This window comes from Durio zibethinus, chromosome 22, assembly GCF_047325235.1.
Source record: "Durio zibethinus cultivar Kanyao isolate XHJ-2024 chromosome 22, ASM4732523v1, whole genome shotgun sequence".
Taxonomy (NCBI): Eukaryota; Viridiplantae; Streptophyta; class Magnoliopsida; order Malvales; family Malvaceae; genus Durio; species Durio zibethinus.
The window spans coordinates 17,629,766-17,649,597 of record NC_143183.1 but is presented as its reverse complement, the minus strand read 5'-3'; the positions used below and the strand labels follow the sequence as shown (position 1 = coordinate 17,649,597).

At 29.3% G+C, this 19,832-nt stretch overlaps 2 protein-coding genes across 2 annotated transcripts; both read right to left on the bottom strand.

The window, feature by feature from the left end:
- Positions 1 to 10,106: 10,106 nt before the first annotated feature.
- Positions 10,107 to 13,998, bottom strand: LOC111307376 (quillaic acid 3-O-glycosyltransferase CSL1-like). Its single transcript, XM_089751836.1, has 8 exons — positions 13,334 to 13,998; positions 13,123 to 13,227; positions 12,491 to 12,619; positions 12,161 to 12,373; positions 11,965 to 12,064; positions 11,650 to 11,832; positions 11,217 to 11,563; positions 10,107 to 10,780 (listed from the first exon to the last, which is right to left on the bottom strand). The coding sequence occupies exons 1-8, from the start codon at positions 13,940 to 13,942 to the stop codon at positions 10,223 to 10,225; spliced, it is 2,244 nt and encodes a 747-aa protein (XP_089607962.1). The 5' UTR covers positions 13,943 to 13,998; the 3' UTR covers positions 10,107 to 10,222.
- Positions 13,999 to 18,026: 4,028 nt separating this feature from the next.
- On the bottom strand, positions 18,027 to 19,532 carry LOC111307375 (uncharacterized). The gene is made up of 2 exons (XM_089751661.1): positions 18,422 to 19,532; positions 18,027 to 18,173 (listed from the first exon to the last, which is right to left on the bottom strand). Exon 1 carries the CDS (start codon positions 19,384 to 19,386, stop codon positions 18,445 to 18,447), a length of 942 nt encoding a protein of 313 aa, XP_089607787.1. The 5' UTR covers positions 19,387 to 19,532; the 3' UTR covers positions 18,027 to 18,173; positions 18,422 to 18,444.
- Between the last annotated feature and the right edge of the window lie 300 nt (positions 19,533 to 19,832).

Below are 19,832 nucleotides of genomic sequence, written 5' to 3'. Positions count from 1 at the left end.
TTTAAGAAAAAAAGAAAATTTGAGATTCATAGAAAATTAGTCAAAAATGATATTTCTTTTTAGAATTCGAATATGATAATTTGATGTGTTAAGGCTATGCTATAGCTTCAAAATTCTCAAGGTTGAAGCCATCCAAATCTTTTTAAATGACTAAAAACATATTAGCCTCTCAATTCTTTACCTAAGAAATTGTCCTTATCTAGTATCTTAGGGCACATAGATCAAGAATAAATATGTCATTACCCTCAAGACAACTTGAATTATGATCACTCATTTTTTGTTGTGGAGTGACATGGACTTTTTGATACCTAAAATTAGTTCATTTCATATGACTATTTTTCTCACATTAACCTACATCAAGAGTAGTTTGTCAAAAGAATGTATTTTTCTCAAATAGTGGTGGGAAGCATGTAAAAAATGAAGACAAAAAAAAAGAAAGAAAGAAAAAAAAAGAAAGAAGAAAAGTAAGAAAAGAAAATTGAAAAGAAAGAAAAGAAAATGAGGAAAAAATCATTGATTACAACATCATGCACTTAAGGCATTTGAATGAGTCCAAAAATAGAAAGATTCTAATAAATTTATAAAGAGATTGCAGGAAAAAATATCAAGGAGTTCAAAAAAAGTAATAATGACTAGGAAAATTCCAAACAAAAAAAGAGAAGAGACCAAACACAAAAACTTTTCTTCAAACCTTGTTTTTTTGAAATAAATCATTCTTCAAAATTGAGCAACTTTGTTTGAGATTATAAATGGTCATCTTTCATCATCTTTTCATGAATGTAGAAATTTGTCTCGTACTACTCCTTTGAGCCTGATAAGATTTCTTTTATAATAAACCTTGAACAAAGATCACCTTCTACATTGGGGCACCAAAAAGGATGCATCTAAGGTTTAAATACAGCAAAATCCAAGGAAAAGACTTTATATACTAAAGGCAAATCACTAAAAGGTTTTCAAAGTTTTGAATCCTCTCAAAGGAAAAAAAATAAAGGTGAAAGAAAGAGAAAATAAAAAAAAATAAAAAAAAAGAAAACGAGAAAATGAAATGAATAAAGAGAACAAAGAAAAGAAGAAAATGAGAGAATGAAAAAGAATGAGAAAAAAAAAACAAAGAAAGAGAAAAGAGAAAAATGAAAAAAAGGGGAAAGAACAAAAAAAAATGAAAAGTGAAAAAGGGAAAGAAAAAGAAATGAATGATTAAGTGAAAAACATGAAAAAACGAAAGGATAAATGCCTCAAAATGAATTTTTCAAAGAACGATCCTTAGTTTAAATTTCGCTTAAATACTTATTTTGAACTTATCTATCTTTTTTTTTAGAATCTCGAGTTTTAGCCTACATTATGTCCCAATAAAACTCCATATTAGATTAAACATGGTTGTTTAAAATTAAAGAGCTTCTCTTTGAAGAATGACTATAAAACTCAAGAACTTTGTTTGTCTTTTTTTTATTACGTAATTTTTCGTTTGAATCGTTATCTCATATTGAATAAGTTTGAATTTTTGAGTGCATAGTGTGATAATAAAAAAATTAAAAAAAAAAGAAGAGAAGAAACAAACAAAGAAAAAAAAAGATGAATGTGGCTTAATGGTGAAAACCTTACAAAAAGGCAATCTATAGCAAACTTATAAGGCCTTAAAGCCACTCTTGATATTAAGATAAGATGCCAACCAAAGGTAACCCTACCCTTCAAAAGATTCAAAAATATCAAGACCCTAAAAGCTTTAAATGCATAAAAAAAAAATTGATTTTGAAAATTTAACCCTTCTTTCCTTTTAACTAAATGACCTTCCAAAATTTTGAGCACCTTACAGCTAGCCTTACCATCTATCAAAATGCCATATTTCGATACTAAAAAAAGTGTCGAACTTGTTTGATTTTTAAGGGATTCATGTTTTAGACAAACTTTTGTCTAATTTGTAAGCTTGTGTGGAAAAGTATACATCCCTTTTTACCCTTTTTAGATGGTGAAATCTTTTTGAGTGAATTGAAATCTCCATATACTATGACCTTTCAATCCATTTGAAAAAAAAATTATCACCTCTTTAATTTCTAATAGGGAATACCAATGCCTAAGAAATTCCCAAAGCCACATTTGCCCATATATTTTATTCTCTTTGACTAAGGAATTTAATTATGTGAGGCAAATTTTATTAACCATTTTTGAAAATTTATAAATAACCAATCACACTTTTTATGAAAAATAAGGAAATCATTTTGAAAAAATTATTGAATTGTGAGAATTTTTAGACTAGTTTAGATTCAAAAAAGAAAAATAATGTTCATTGAATGATTAATGTTGTTGAAAATGAAAGAATGTTTTTCGGAATGGTGGGGTGTCTTCTTATTTTCACAATCAAATTCAAAACACATATTGCATGTTGCATATAGCCTATTCAAAAAGAAAAAGGAAAAGAAAATCAAAAAACCTGTTAGAAAAGTAAAGAAGTAGAAATTGGTAAATAAAACACAACAAAGATAGGTGAAAAAAAAAAGAAAAGAACATGAAAAAATGGAAAAAGAGACCATTTCGAGAGGAAGTTGAAAAGCTAATTTGATGAGTAAAGAAAAAATAGTAAAAATAAAATATGAAAAAAAATGAGAAAAGGGATCTTAACATGCGTATTCTTATATTTGCATTTGCATTACGAAAAGATATTTACACTTGCATTATTGCAATACATTTGCATAACTAGGACAGACATTTGCATTTGTATATAATATTTGTATCAAGAAAAAGACATTTGCATTTGCATCTAAAATGAGACATTTACATATTCGCATAGAGCATACATTTGCATATTTGCATGAAATAAAGCTTGCATTCATATGATCATTTCAATAGTCATTTTACATCATGATTATGTTTGCCAAATCATGCGTAATAAAGCAATAAAGAGAAAATTTATTCTTTTGAAATTTAAAACAGTCAAGAAATGGTCTAGAACGATTTTGAAATACAAAATTGAAATATTAGGCATTTTCAAATCTAAAAGATAAGATGTTTTAAAACAAAAAGGGAAAAACTTTTGAAACAAAAGGTGAAAATTTTAAAGTGAAAAGATTTCACACTCTAAAGGAAATTAGGATTAGGAGAATAAGTACATTATTTTCAAGACCTCTAGGTAAAATATTAGATTTTTTAATGATTTCCAAGACCTCTAGCAAAATCTTAAACTTTTAAATGATTTCAAAAGACCTTCGAGCAAAATTTTAAATTCTTAGAAAGATTTTCAAAGACCTTCAAGCAAACTTTTAAATTTTTAATGATTTTAAAAGACCTCTGACAAAATCTTAAATCTTTGCATAATCTCTAAGACCTCCAAGTAAAATATTTTAAATCTTTAAAGTTATACGACATCTTACTAGAGGATCTTTCATAGATGTCAAGATTTGTAAGACCTCTAGGCAAAACATTTTAAATCTTCAAAGTTACAATACCTCTGATCGGAGGAGTTTTTATAAATATCGAGATTTGTAAGACTTTCAAGCATGATCTTTTTTTTTTTTTAAGTTATTGAGCCTTTGCTTAAAAGAGTTTTTAAATTTGTTTTCAAATGGTCAAATCCAGTTAAAATTTTCAAAAATAAAAAAAAAACCACATATCAAGAAAATCCAAAACAACAAAACAAAACAAAACAAAACAAAACAAAAACAAGACAAAAAAATTCTTTAAAAAAAAGTTTAAAATACCTTGAATTGTTAATTTGGACAAAATTATTGTCTATATTTTTACCTTATTTCTTATTCTCAATAATGTGCAAAGCAATGGCAACTATAGACACCCAATTTTATCTGAATTAATTCAAATTTGTTCAATTTTTATGCTTAATTTGCATGTTCTTATTTGAGTTAGCTTTAAAGTTAAATAGAATTAAGTTTGTCCAAGCTTGTTTCATATTAATCATTTTTTAATTTTATTTCATTGTTTTTATTTTTCATTTCATCTTATTTTTCATTTTACATGGATCAAAACCCAATCCAATTTAGTTTAAATCAACTAGGTCATATAGGCTTTAAAGCCCCAAAGTCTAAAAACAAAATGTAAAATCCAAAATTTGAAAGCCCAATTCAATCTAATATTAAATCATGATATGAGCCTAGAAGCCCCAAAACCAATAAGCCCACATTAATTTTTTAAAAGTCCAATCTAATTTTTATTTTTTTATTATCATTTATAATTAAGCAAATTAATTGAAAAATTACAAAAAAAAAGCAAAAAAATAGAAAACAACAAAAATTAGTGGCTAGAAATTCATGCCATGTGACGCCAAAATTCTCAAGAACTTCAACTCCACTGCCCTACCATGTTGAAAAACTTTGAATTGTTGTTACAAATTGCTAAATAAAGACCAAGGAAGAAGATACACAAATTGGGGGAGGGAAAGAGCAAAAATTCTAAAAAAAAACTTTCAATTCCACCAACATCAACCTCATCTAAAACAATACCCCAAAAACTCCACCATAGCCCCAACTCTCATTTGGCCAAAGCAAAAATTGCCATCAATAGCTTCCCTACAATCAACCTCTATTGCCAAACAAGCCAAAGGCCCTAGTATCCCTTTTCAAAGCCACCACTGTTGAACCCTCTTAACCACTAGAAGGAATAGCAAAGTCGAGACCTGCGACACCACCATTACCAAACCATACCCCATCATCAAGACCATCTTTCCCCAAGCTGCTAACACCTATAATCACCACCACCCACCATTCAACTACCTTTAGTTTCACCTATAAACCCCCTCAATCGAGACCTTATTTGCTAACTAAAAAAATCTCTATAGCAAAAACCACCCTCAACCAAACCCAACGGCAACTAAACTATATTTATAACCATCGCTGCCATTTTTCTAACAAAGACTTATCCTATTTAGTATCCATAAATTATAGCCCTTTTTCTGCCAACTCACACACTGCCACACCACCCACAAACCAAAATCATCTTTACTATCATCACAACTAAAAACATAAAAAAATTAAAAAAATCACAGTCTTTTTAGTGAAGAACCAGCCAAAACAAAAAAAAACCACAAAAAAGAGAACAAGCCACAATGCCGTGAACCCAATCAAGCCAAAAAAAATAAACAAAACAAAAAATAAATATCAAAATAAAAGAGAAAGGTGTTTCGACTTTAGAGTTTTTTGTAAGAATTTCAAGGCTCATCAAAGAGGAGAAGACCAATTAGAAAGAAAGAGAAATAGAGCTCGTGGCTAACGACATACCACCATTCTTAATAGAAGCAGCAGTGGCATAAAGAGCCCAATCAGATAGCGAAAAAATAGCCTTTTTTTTAGCCTTAAAGTTTTGGGTTAAACTTTAGATCTATAACTTTGCAAAAGGGTTTTAGGGAACACCAATAATGGGCAGTCAGTGAAAAGTGAGAAGAAGACTCGATCAAAGTTTGGTGGTCATTGGAGAGGTCAATGGCGGTAAATCAAAATTTTTAGGATTTGGCTTTCTTCGACTTTTTTAAAAAAGAATGCTTTTGAGGGAAATCTAAACTGATGGATTAAAAGAGGAAGAAGGAGCTTTATTTCGATATAATTTGGAATTGAACTAGCGTCGGCGAGTGACGACCAATGACAACTAGAACCATGGTGCTGCGGTGGCATTCCATTGATTTTTGGGTTTAAAAAGGGTTGTTATTTTTATCATAAGGAGAAGTTTGGTTTTTTTGTTTTTATATATAAGGAGGAAATGATATAAAAAAAATCAACAAGTTTTATAGTTTAAAAAAAGAGAAAGGTGAACCGAGTCAAAATCGACTCGGCTGACTGGCTTACCGAAACCTCCGACCCACGACTGGTTAGCTAACCCACTTCAACAACCCAATTTCCCTAGGCCCCATTTTTTGTGATTATTAAGCTTCAAGTGCTTGGATTTCGTGGACTTGAGACTTTAGGCTTCAACACTAAAATTTGGGATATAATTCTTATACATTTTTTTGGGTTTTTTATTTGAATGTTTTTACATTATCCATGTTAATAATATTTTTATAAAATAAGGTTGCCTTGAAATAATTAATAATGCTTATGAAAATATAGATATTATAGATAATTATATTTTTGTGAGAATTTTTATTAAATGTTTAAAGAAAATGAAGACTCTTTCGATGATGTGATTGATGGGAAGTTTAAGTAGCGATTCTTAAGAATTCATTAGGTAAGAAAAAATTACAAAAAATTGCTAAAGTATTGAAATATTTAGAAACTTTTTTCAATACAAAGATTTTCATTTTTTTAATTTAATAGTTTTTTAAAAGAAATAAAAATAAAAAATATTTATGAAAAATGTGTTTTTAGGAAATAAATTTATTTATGGATAATTGTATTACAATAAAACTTTTAGCATGAAATATTAATAATTTTTTAAAAAAATGAATTTTTGATGATAAGATTTTAGGGTATTCCAAGTAATGATGCCTAAAAAATTTTTGGATGAGAAAATTTCTTTAAAATGCTACCATCATATTAGAATATTTACAAAAAGTTTCAATACAATAAAAATTTTTCTTTTCTTCTAAATAATATAAGAAAGAAATTATTAAGTTGTTAAAAAAAAAAAAGAAAAATAAAATATATGTGTTAACATTTCATTATTGTATATATGTCATTTATTTTTTTAAAAATAAACATGAGCCTCTGAGGATAGGATTTTAAATATGTTCGAGTAGTGAGTTTTAAAAAATTCCTAAGTGAAAAATTTTCTTCAAATTTTAATTAATAAATTTATTTCCTTCAAGACCCTAAAACTATCTTTTTATTTCCTTAAAGACCCTAAAATTATCTTTTTAATTAATTTTGAGATTTTATTAAAAAAATAATTTTTAATAAGTGATCAATCATACCTAATCAAAAAAAGATTACTGATGACTTTTTTTATTTTTTAAAAATTCATCTAGCGGTCCTAAAACCGTTACGACAAGTTTCATTGCTCCTATTTTAAACTCTATTCTATTATGGTGATAAAAATTTTAAATTGGAGCTTTCTAACCATTTCTTTTTTTTTTTAATGAATGAAATTTTCTGATCATGGGTGCATGAATGGTTGGAGAATATAAAAATTTTAGGGGATTGAAGAATGGTTTAAAATTTAACAAATTTTTTTCGGTTCGACTTCTTAAATCACATATTATCTTCAATTTCAAATTTCTTTATTCTTTTGATTAGCTTTATTATTAATTTTAATTACACTTTTTCTTAATTATCAATTTTTTCATAATTTCTTGAGATTTATAAATACTTACTGCATTTGAATTTTATGTAAACATTGTTTTTATATAGCAAATTTCTCCTTTTTACCAATTAAGCAATCAAATTTATGAAATGAATTTAATTAACAATTTCAATGTCTTAAATACTTACTATTATAATTTTCTAAATTAAGATGGAGGTCAAAAAATTATTTGAAAATTTTGTTGATAAATTATATTTTATTTTGGAATTTTTTATACTTTTAATTTATGAAAATAAGAATCAAACAAAAAATTTTAACATCAAATATATAAATTTAATAAAAACAATTTTTTTAAAAAAAAAAAAAGAGAAGATAGAAATATTTAGTGATAAAAACAAAATTTTGAATCTATTAAAATTCTATGTAGAGTTTTAATGAATTAAATTAAATATTACTATAAATATAAAAATCCCAAGCATTTGCATGGATAAGAAAACTAGTTACTATTATAAATAATGAAAATATGTAGCTTTTGCCCACCATTGTCTTTTTCTTCTTTTTCTTAGAAAGAAAGGTATAAAATCTCTTCTTTGCTTTTTTCCTTCTAATAATTTTGTACGTGTAAAGTTTTAATAGTATTCCAAAAAAAATGATGAAAGCATGAAACTCTCGTTCTACCATGTAATTTTTCTAATGTTAAATAATTCATGTATCTACTTTTTTTTATAGTAGAAAAAATAACTTTACTAATTAAATATTTTAGAAAATAACTTTATGTGTTATATTTTAAAAGAAACATGACATATATTGATGAGATTGAGATTATTTATTTTATTATTATTTTTCAAAAGTAGTGGTTAGAGTAAGGCTGTTTAAGATAACTCTTATGGTACTGAATATGTTTACTTTAATTTAAATGTTCATATTTAAATTTGTTTTTTTGAAAATTTCATGTCCAATACCAAATTATTTTTCAAAATTTTCAAATTTAACTTGTAGCTTCTTATTATTTATGTGTTCTTATTAATTTAAATTTTCTATTATTGTTATTATTTTTCTTTCTAGAGTGCGAGAAGGTTTTTTTTTTTTAATTTTTTCTTATAGTTAAGCTTTTAAAACTTAAGTAATTGATTGAAATAATGGTAATCATTTATGTTTGACGACAAAATATTTTTACTTAAATATAAAATGATCGTGAAAATTTAATTAGTTAAAATATTATTATGAAAAATGAAAACTCCATGGATAGTCCGGCTCAAAAATTAATTCTAAAATATGATTAATTAAATGTAATATAATAATCACTGTGATATGTTTCTTTAAGTAAATTTCAAATAGCCTTCAAAGTCCAATCCAATGACAAGATAAGTTTAGAAAAGAAGAGAGCATCCACATATGCAAAATTAAATTTATTGGACTAGCTTATCATAATTGTTTTCCATGTTTTCAAAATGAAAATTAATGTCATTGTATCGAAAAATTATTTTTCTTATTGAAGAATGCTACACAATTTTTAAATATTTGAAATTGTTATGATTAAACTTTGATTTAGTAGTTCAGGCTCTGATTCGCATCAGAGATTCATAGTGCAAGGATTATGTTGGAGGGATAGTGGCGTAGTTAGAAATTTGAGTCAATGGATCAATATTATAATATTATTTTTTATTTATTATATATTTGCTTAATACAGCATTTAAAAATCAAATATGGAAGAAAATTTCTCATTATATAATTTTTAAATAAATAAATATTTTCTTACAATTTATCCAATGATAATTTATCTCAATGATTTCATTAATTGTGCTATATTTATTTTTTTCATTTTTTCTCTCATACCATTTAAAATGTTAAAAAATAATACAGGTACATACAATAAATTTTTTGTTTATTATATAATGAGATAACATTTGTACTATCGAATAATTAATTACTTATAAAATAATTATTACATCAAGTATGACAAATCAAATATTTATAAATTGGATCAAATTCATATATGATATTTATTATAGAGATTATTAAGAAAAAAAAAATAACCGGTAGGTGTGATGGTAACAAAATGGAAGAGAGCATTTCAATAAAAAATAAGTAACAAAAATATGATTAATAAAAATTTAATAGAAATACATTCTAAATTTTTTTCAAATTCACAAGTAAAATTTATACGTGTAGTGAAAGAAAATTTTTAAAATTTTTAAATTAAAATGAATGTAAAAATGAAAATAAAATTTATTTTTTAACCCTTTTTTCAATAAATTTTGATAAATTTTAGTGGTGCCAGAATAGAAAAAATACTAATCATTTATACTAATTACATATATATTATTTATTTTCAAAAATTGAGTAGGATCAATTGACTCAATTCATCATAAAGTAGTTAGTAAGTTTGACAATATAAAACACAATATAATAATATGATATAAAAATAACATAAAAAAAATTCGAATGTGACATGATTTAAAATTTTAATAAAAATTATATATGAATTTGACAACAAAAAATATATATTTAATATTTTTATGTTATCACATAAAACACGATATAAATAGATAAATTATTAATATTATATATGATATAAATACATAAATTATTAGATCTAATAACCAAACAAATAATTTGAGAGTTATCTCGAATAAAAGTAAAATACTTTATTGAATTAATAAAGGACTTTTTTTAAAAGAATAAAGGACTTATATATATATATATATATATATATTGTTAACTTTTATTTATAACATTTTAATTATTATATGAACATTTGAATTAGTGATTGATGTGTATATTTTCCTATTCAAAAGTTAGTTCAAATTTCTACATCCTCGTACCGAAAAGATATTCCAATTATTATTTAATTATTATTCATGAAAATAAAAATTTATTCCTTTTAATTCACCTTATATAGGATAAAATAGTGTTAGCTAAATTGGCACTTTGAGGCATAAAAAGTTTGATTCAGATGGTTTTGAATGGAGATACGAATACAAATACAAATAATTAAAAATACAACATTCACTTAACATTACCTACGAATATGATCATGTTAAGCTCACAATAAAATAGAAGTGATAATAGATCCCAATGACAAGAAAATCAATGAAAATACAACAGATAACACATTGACAAATGAAGGAATGCGACCCTTATCCTTCCTTATTACCATCCCTTCAATTATTGCATAATTCATGACTATTATGTAAAACGAGAGTAAAACTTGTCCAAACATTTTTCTCCAACCACCTCCCATGGCCATCATTCTAACAACTCCCCCAGCAAGTGATGCCAAGTTCACTAGTATTATTGTAACCAATGGCGCAACAAAAATGGCTGATGCCCGGAAATCAAATTTACCTTCCTGGTACAGCTTGATTTGTTCGTCGTCGGTGACTTTATTGGTTGTCAAGAAACTGGCTTTCCTCAGGCCAAGTTTTTTCAGTATAGCATCCAAGCTTCCATATAAATGGCATGTAACTGATTTTATCATCCATATCCTCTGTTCATTTATCCATTTACGAATTGGCCTTCCTGTTACGAGAACCTCATGTAAATGCTTAGAAAGGGCTGATAGGAAAATGAACAAGAATACACCAAAATATGGATCTGATACCTGTCAGATAAAAAAAAAAGGGAAAATATTAGCTCCAGGGCAAGTCATTTTCTGTATTATGTTTTTAATATTGCAAGATAACAAGGGGTCCGATGGATTTGTAAGATTTTTAAGATAAAGTCAGCATCAACAATAATACTTACTTTTTGTTTTTAGTCTCACTAAATCATTTCAAGGAAAATGTAATCTAGAGATAAGAGAAGAGATTACAAGTATTGAGATTTAAAATTCTTTTATATGTCTGATTTTAAAAATGACTAACTAAATCAACTAAACTTCGGATTCTATTTCAGTACTTTTTATTATCAATAATGAAAATATCATAGAAGTTCATGATCTGCATAAAAAATCTACTGATTTTACATAGTTTTGAGTGACAATAAACAAGTGAAGAGAATATTGGAAATTTTGAGTAGTCTTTTTCTTAACAACTTACCTCCGGATACAAAGGAATGCCATTTAGCAGACATAGTGGAGGGATGGTGGCAAAGCACCAAAGAGGCAGGCAGTAAAGAAGAGGGAACAACGAAAGCTCTGCATAGCACATGCTGTGAAGGAAAGATGTCCTTGGTGGTCCGTATAAGAGTGGGCTAAACCTTGAGATAGCTACATCAACCAACCCAGACCCCCATCTTGTTCCTTGAATCAATAGGTCACTCAAATTTGTGGTAGAAGTTCCTAAGAACTGGGGCCTTGATGGAGCAACATATGCCGATATCCATCCTTTGCATTGTAAAGTGAACCCTGTAAGGAAATCTTCCGCAACCGCATCATACAGAAAACCTACCTGATATCGAAGAAAATTTTACCTCATGACATCGCTACAATAATTGAATGAGTTCTTTGTGATAAACTATAGTAATATATACTTGCCTCTTTACCCCATTTTGTATGATCTTCATAGGAACAGGAGGCTAAAACTATGGCCTCCTCCAGCAACATGTTTGAAACTTCTCCATCATTGTTTAAATTAGGCTTATAGTCTCGACGAAGGGATTTAATGAACTCATTGGAAGGGCCGAAAGAATTCTTAAGTTGTCTGAGGTCAATACCTGTTAGTTTTGCAAAAATAATTTTCATTCAATGTTTCATGAAAGTGGAAAAACAATGGATCCCATAAATATAAAGAGGGAGAAAAAAAAGAAAGAAGAAAATGAAGCTAGACATTTGATGAGAAAAGTAACCTTTATGAATAGAATTGCTGCATAATGCCTCCCTTTTAATGTAAAAATTGGTGCCAGACAGTACTGGTCCTTTCAATCCATCCAAGCCGGGCCATAGAATCTGCAATCATTCAACGTCAATTTCATTATCATCAAGTTCAATCTAGATTTTGTTTCTGTTCAGGCCTTAATCTATCCAAAATTTGTACTGCCATACCGTGTATGCTGATCGAACCTCACTGTCATAGATATCATTATTACTTATGTCATGGAATGTCTGAGGGAACTGCACAAATGCAAGAGACGGTGACATCTCAGGATCTAAGTGGAAACACATTGCTTGCCTAGCCGAGGTTGGGTTATTGCAGTACATGTCACTATCAAGCATTAGAATGTAAGGAGAGTTGCTCAACACTGCAGAGACCCGAAGCTGGAAGTAAAAAATATGAGTTTATAAAGAGAGAGATGTGACAGTAAACATGTATATAAAGAGAGAGATGTGAGATGTCATATATATATGTGTGTGTGTAGAGAGAAAGAGTAATACAAGGACATTGATGGCTCCAGCCTTGAAGTGGTGGGACTGAGAAATCCTTTTCTCACGAGAAACATAGACAAGAAGAGGCATCTTAATTTGATCTTCCTGCAATCCCTCTTTCGAATACTCTTGTATCACCTGCAAAATATTTGACAACATTTAATACTATTTTTCAACTACTTATCTTCGTATAATATTGTTTCTCCAGACTTCAATTATCTAGATGAAATGCTACAGGTGATCCCCTGCACAGACTTAAGTATTCACTCATGTCATTGCTAAAGTATACAATCACGGAACCCGGTTCATGTGGCCACCCTTTAAGAGAGGTGGCTTCCAGCGGCTCTAACCTCCTTTGTAGCAAAAAAAAAAAGTATACAATTATAAGTTGATTTGAATCACTGTCAAGCAAGAATCCACCCCTTAAACTTAAAGAGGTGTTGAACGAACCACGTGGACAGCTGCAATTGGGTTACATGACATTGAGGTGCAATACATTGCAGCCACAACTGTCCTTATCATTTTCCTTATCTAGTGAGAATAAATCATGCACTTTCAGTCATTTTCATCCTGTGCTTAAAGTCTTCAATCATTATACCCACTCATGCCATAGTATATGTACGTATCTGGAACGAAAATACCTCAATGCAAGAAGGGTGGTTGCTTGCAGTGTAAACACCTATTTCCATGAGCTTACTATCTTCTCTAGCTATTGTCACACGTTCCTTGAACAGCTCATACTTTTCCTGCACCAAAAATTACCTGTATCAATCATCATTTTCTTGGCAGACAATAAGCATCCAAACTTCAAATTGAGTAGCAAAAGTAGAAGCTATTTGTTTGTCAACAAACCTTGATCTTTTTCCTTTCTTCCATGAAATTTGAACTTTTGGAGTCAGAATCGTCATCCTCAGTTCTTGAAAAATAAGCCTCTGGGTACCTTGTCTTGATATCATACCTCCTGCAAAATGGAAGCCACCACCTTGCAAATCTCCAGGCTTCCCTGATACCATGCAAAGTTGTAGCATAACCACCATCATCAGAAAGATACACATGAAGCTTTTCTGGTGGATAATCAAGCGCCATAGCTGATAACAAAGTATTCATAACCCCAACTGTAGGCTCCTTATCTGGATCCGTGGTGCAAATAAAAACATCAATGGCTGGAAGTTTGTCATCATTTGGCAGTCTCTCTGGAAATAAAGTCCGAGAAACAGGACGCCAAATATAAGCTCTTCCAAGGAGCCATATGAAAGAAAGAATCAATTCAGAGGAAAAAACTACAAGCCATGGTATAATGGGTGTGGTTCTGTTTTGGGTTTCTTGGAAAAGGAAAGAAGCCCTATAGTATATCAAGAAAACTATGGCGATTGAATGGAGGAGTGCATGTGACCTGTTGATGATCATTGTAAACCGGTTGACATGGCAGAGATGGAGAGGGAGGGAGCTCGAGCTTGCCATTGCTTCTTAGCTCTCTTTGCTCCCCAGTTGGTCTGCTGCTTTTCAGTTCAAAAAAGAAAACATTTCCTTCTCTTATATCTGATCACAGGTGAGATATGCGTGGGGAGAAAGTTAATAAAAAAAAAAAAAAAAAAAAAGCAATGAAAGAATTTTCTTACAAACGTTTGCTTGCAGACATCATTGACAATCTTTTGGAACAGAAAGAGATACAGATGATGTTATCAGTCAATTACTTGGTAAACTTTAGCGGCCTAGTAAAGTTGACTGGAATTGGGCAGGTAAAGGTTTTTTTTTTTTTTTTAATTTCTAATATGCTCTAAATATTACAAATATAAATCCTCTCAACCACGTAATTTTTAATGATAATTTCAATCACATATTAACTAATCAAAAAAATAGTGCGCCTGAGCAGGTAAAGTTCATTCGTGATAATTGAGTATATTAATATTTGTAAATTGTAAATTGTCATTAGGACAAAATCAATCACGTTTGTTACAATATATGAAGTCCTTTTTGCTTTTTGTTGGTTCAACTCAGTATAAGAGAGTTCAAAGCCTTTTTTTTCTTGACAGTCACGCCAAGAATGATAGTAAAAGCTCAATTCTCTTGTAAATCATAAGGGATGTACCAAGAGCTGAAAGCAAAGAAAAAGATTGATCGGAACAATTTGCGACCAACAATTTGAAATCACAAGCATCTCTGATGTTCATTCTATTAATTTGATTATTTTTAAATTAAATTATTTAAAATTAAATTAAAGAATTTATTATAATATTTTATTTATTGAATCATATTTATTAATTTTAAAATTTTAATCATATTTATTAATTTTAAAAATTTAATTGATCAAATTTAATTTAATTGATTTAATTAAACTTTAAATTAATTAAAGAATAAAATATATTTAAATTAAATTATATTTTAAATTTATAATTTTTCATATTTACAACAAATTAAATAAATTATTCAATAAAATATTTAAATATCAAAATATTATGTTAAAATTTTTAACCATTTTATAAAATTAAACAATCTATTTCATGAATTTTTGTCATATTGCAATTAATTTAATAGTATAATCAAATTAATCAAAAATTAAATTATTTTAAATTATTTTCAATAACCAATTAATTAATTTAATTTAATTCGATCTATTAATTCGATTTTAACCCGACCTGTGAACACCCCTGCCACTAGCTCCAGGGAATGTAGACCGAACCAACCTCTAAAGCTTTCTAATTGACATATTTAGGGGGCATAGCATCCAATTTCTTGAAATATAAACATAGCAGCAAGTATATGAAAATGGATCAAAGTTCCCAGAATTTGAATATATTGATAATCAATATTACAAAAATATTATAATCCATACATATACATAATGTACAGGTTGTACAGAAAGCATGTTTCAAGGAATGGAATACTAAATCTCTAGGTTAAATTTTACAAATTTTGATGGATTCAAAAGCACGCTTAGATTTTGACCGAGGTTTCATTTAGAACCTATATGCCAGAATTCAAGTTGTAACAAACTTTTGATTAACAAATTTGCAGGATGAACAGAAAGCAGTTACCAGAATCGTCTAGTCATTAGCTCTATGAATTTGGTGACTTCATAATGCAATGCAAAGTCCAATAGAATAATTATGAGAGTTTCATCAGAGCCGACGAAGTGCTACAGTCTCACCGCAACTACAGTAGCCAGCCAGAAACAGTGACAGAAGCCGTGCTACAGTGTGCCGCCAAGATGGAAAGTTGGAAGAACTGAATTCTGGAGAAGATTCGGTGCTGCAACTTTAGACATTCTCAGCCTATGCTACAACCCGCTTCATGTACATTAATTGCCACGTGGTACAGTACCATGCTTGCTACAGTGAAAGGCCGAAAATTTTGCCTATGAATAAGGCTGTTGGTTTATCCTGCGTGTCTTTGAGTGCCAAGAAGAGGTGCCTTACAGAGGTCGAAGTAGCAAGTAAGGAGAGAGTGGTGAGGGGCAGTGGGAGTGGTGAGGTGAGAACATAGCCGTAAGCCTAGAATACCTAGGGCCTAGAAGAGAACCAATAGAGGTACTGGGATGGGAAGGTACTAGGGTGTGTAACAGAGAGTATAGCTCTAGAGCAATAGGTTAGTGAGGCTTTTGGGGAGTGTATAAACACTTACACTCATCTTGTTGATTTAGTGAATATTTCTTGTCATCTCTGTCCGTGATATAGGCGGAATGCCGAATCAGATAAACGTTAGTGTTTTTATTGGCTACTATTTTCGCATATTATTTTGATATATTATTTTGTCATGCATGTTTGCCGAGCAGTTACATCACAAAAGTAGTATTATTGCTGGCGAAACTAAATTATTTCTCAATTAAAAGTGCATTTGATTAAGAAGAATTTATAAATTTTTTTTTTCAAAATTTTTATAATAGATACTTGTTTAGTTTAAAATAATCTTAATATGAAAAAAATATCAAATTTTTAATAATATCCAAAATTTTAAAATCAAATACTCATATTTTTTGTGATATTTTAAAATTTTTTAAAAAAAATTATTTTATTTTTAAATTTAACTTGAATAAAAAATTTATAACATATCTATTATCTTATTAAAAAACCAAGTTCTGAAACTCAATTTTAATTTTTTTTCAAAAAAAAAAATCTTTTTTTAATTTAATTTTAATATCAATTAAAATATTTTTTCTTTTAAATCTTTTAATTGATAATCAATTAAAGTTTTTTTTTTTGAACAAACATATTATTTAATGCTTTTTTCAAAATTTTTACAAAAATATCAAATAAAATATTTTTTAAACAAACATCATATTTAATCCATTCAAATAAAACGCTTCTTTTTTATAAATACCTTATTTAATAAACGATTTTTCAAAATTTTTACAAAAGCAAATAAAATATTTATTTGAATAAACATTTTATTTAACTCTTCTAACATATTTGCAAAACCCATTCAAATAAAATATTTCTTTTTACTAAGGCTTTGGTTGATAAAAAATCTTTCAAGATCTTTACAAATTCAAATAAAACCTTTTTTTAAATGATTCTTTTTTTAACTTATTTACAAAAGCAAATAAAGCATTTAACTCTTCCAAACGCTATAATTAATTTTTTTTATATTTTAATATAACAATTATAACTTGATATCTAGTTAAATGTCATAATTGTGTATATTTAATTTTAAAAAATTAAAAAAAAAATTTTACTGCTAAAAGCCTCATTTGTTATTTGAATTTTCTTTTATTAAAACAAAATGAAAAGTTGCTTTCAACTTATCAAAAAGATTATGATAATTATATATGAATTAATAAACCAAAATTTTTCCAACCAAATAATTGAATCTAATTACGAAATACCTTGAAAATCAAACAAAATTCCAAATATCACACTTTCCTAAATTTCGCAAACCAAACATCCTAAATTATATATGAGATTACTGGATTTCCTCACAAGTGGCATCTGTGTGTTCTCAACAATCCTCACAAAAATACCAGTAAATGAAGCAGCAAACATAAAGGATTGATAAAGATTTTAATGCAGCATGACATGGAATTCAAGTAATCACGAATAAAAGACATCGTTGTCATGGTGGGAAGTTAAAGCTATTACAAGTGCATTAATAACTTTGAAATACTAAAGATTGTCAAGATATACATCGAGGAAGACGTAAGATTTTCTTTCTTTAAAACGGAAGTCGTAGGGTAGCATATACTACACAAAAAGAACTTCATTGTGGCAAATGAGATTGTATAAAAAGTTCCAATTATCTCTTAGAAGAGCCTTTATTCACCTCATTCAGAGGAAAGAACTTACCAATCATCAAGCTCTGAAATTACTAATATTCCAGTATGGATGAGAGTTAAGCATGTTAGCAGATATCTTAAAGAAGAAAATGACCCTGATTCACACAAATATCTTATAAGACCAAGATAATTAAAGCATTTAACACTCATTGCCTTCTTAGCATACATCAAACTAGCTATAATTGACCTTGTTAAATGTAAAACTACATAGGCAACGGCATCCGCAGGCCAGATAAAGCACGCAGCATACATTGCTACAGGAAGCACAGTTGGAGATTCACATAAACCAATTATCTCGATTATTGTAATGAAGAGTAAAGTCACAATACCAATGTCATAAAACTAAATATAAAGATATGAAATCATTGTCTGCACGGACTGCTAGCTCACTTGGTTGATCAAAGTTTATCATTATCCCAATATCTAATAAAATCATCAGGACAATATTTCTGTTAGTTCACTAAGGCTCTGCTCCTACAATACACAAGCACAATTCTTGCAGAATCATCTTAAAATTTCTGACACTAAGAAATGCAAGCAGCAGAAATATAAACATTCGAAATCATACTAAAAATACCTATCGGCTAAAAGATTAGAACTTCAACGGAAAAAGAATTAAGCAGATTGCATTTAGTCATTAATTACCACAAAACAAAGTGCTTGATACCTACCTGTACCCCAAAGCAGCTTTACTCTACTCCTTCTGCTCCACCATATACTCCTGAACCCTCTCAGCTTTCTTCCTCATACCCTCAATCATCTCCTCTGTCGCCTCGATTATCTGCTTCGGCAAATGAACCTCCAAGTAATCAAACCACTCCCCTAATGTCATCTTCTCCAAATCCACCTCTATCCTTTCATCACAACTCTCCTTAACCTCGGTCTTCGAATCTTCCACTTTCTCTTCATCTTTTCTTACATTAATTTCTTCGTTTTGCAAAGAACTCAGCTCCTCCTTCTCCTCATCCACTTCATCTTTTATGATAAAAAGTCCATCTTTTTCTATCAAACTTGTTTCTTTTTCCTTTAATTTTTCTTCCTGCGGCTTCTTTTTCCTCCCACGAGGGTGGCCTTTCCCTCTTTTCGCCTCGGCTTCCTGATTTTCAGGAACCTTCGGCATAAATAACCCGCGATTAATGGAATCCTCGTTCTTCCTACTCCTAGTAACTATAACATTCTCTTTCTTTTCTAATTCTATATTCTCCAATTCTTTATTAAAACTCTCTGTTTCGCTCTTCAAAGCCTTACCTCTCCTTGGCGGATTCCTCCTCCTCCGGCTCTCGACTGCCACTGCCACCTCCTCTCCGCCGCCTCCACGGCCTTCGATTTTGATCAAGATCGACGTAGTCTCTCCCAGCTTCAACGTATCACCGTCGTGGAGATCAAATGGAGTTTTGGCAGGGAGCATATTGGAATTAAGAGTTGTTCCGTTAGAGGATCCGAGATCTAGGAGGACCCATTTTCCCGATCCAGATTCAATTGTGAGGTGCTTAGAAGAAATTCCGGCGTCCTTGATTGGGACGTTGTTGCCACGCGTTATTCGCCCGATCAGAATGGCGGATCCGGGTTGGAATCCGATAGTTTCGCCTTTACGTGGGCCCTGAACCATTACTAGAGTAATCGGCGGTGCATCCATATTTTGGCCTCCGGCGAGAGAGAGATAGAGTGAGTAAGAAGTGAAATCCTTTTGAAAATTTTGAATTGGGTTCAGGCGGTCTATTTTTTTCAATTTGCTTGTCTGTCCTCCCTCCCAGTTATCCGGGTTGGGCGTGGAGACGGTACTCAAGGCACCGGTTTAAAACGCAAATTTGAATGTGTTTTTTTTTTTATTTTTAATGAATACTATTTTTTTTTATTTTAACATATGTAAATTGAATTATTAAAAATATATTTTATAAATAAGTATAATTTGCAACAACTTATTTTATATTAATTTAATAACTCTTTAATGATAAAAATATTCTTTATTTATTTAATAATTAAATTACAATATTATAAAAAAAAAACAATTAAATTTGAGTAATTCATAAATCACAAACTTAATCTACCATTTCTATTTTTCTTTTAAAATTTTAAAAGAGT

Coding starts and splice junctions, on each gene's coding strand:
- LOC111307376 (XM_089751836.1), bottom strand. CDS start 13,942: ATGGCAAGCTCGAGCTCCCTCCCTCTCCATCTCTGCCATGTCAACCGG. Junction 13,228..13,333: donor AAGAAAGGAAAAAGATCAAG/GTTTGTTGACAA, acceptor TTTTTGGTGCAG/GAAAAGTATGAGCTGTTCAA. Junction 10,781..11,216: donor GCATTCCTTTGTATCCGGAG/GTAAGTTGTTAA, acceptor TTTATCTGACAG/GTATCAGATCCATATTTTGG.
- LOC111307375 (XM_089751661.1), bottom strand. CDS start 19,386: ATGGATGCACCGCCGATTACTCTAGTAATGGTTCAGGGCCCACGTAAA.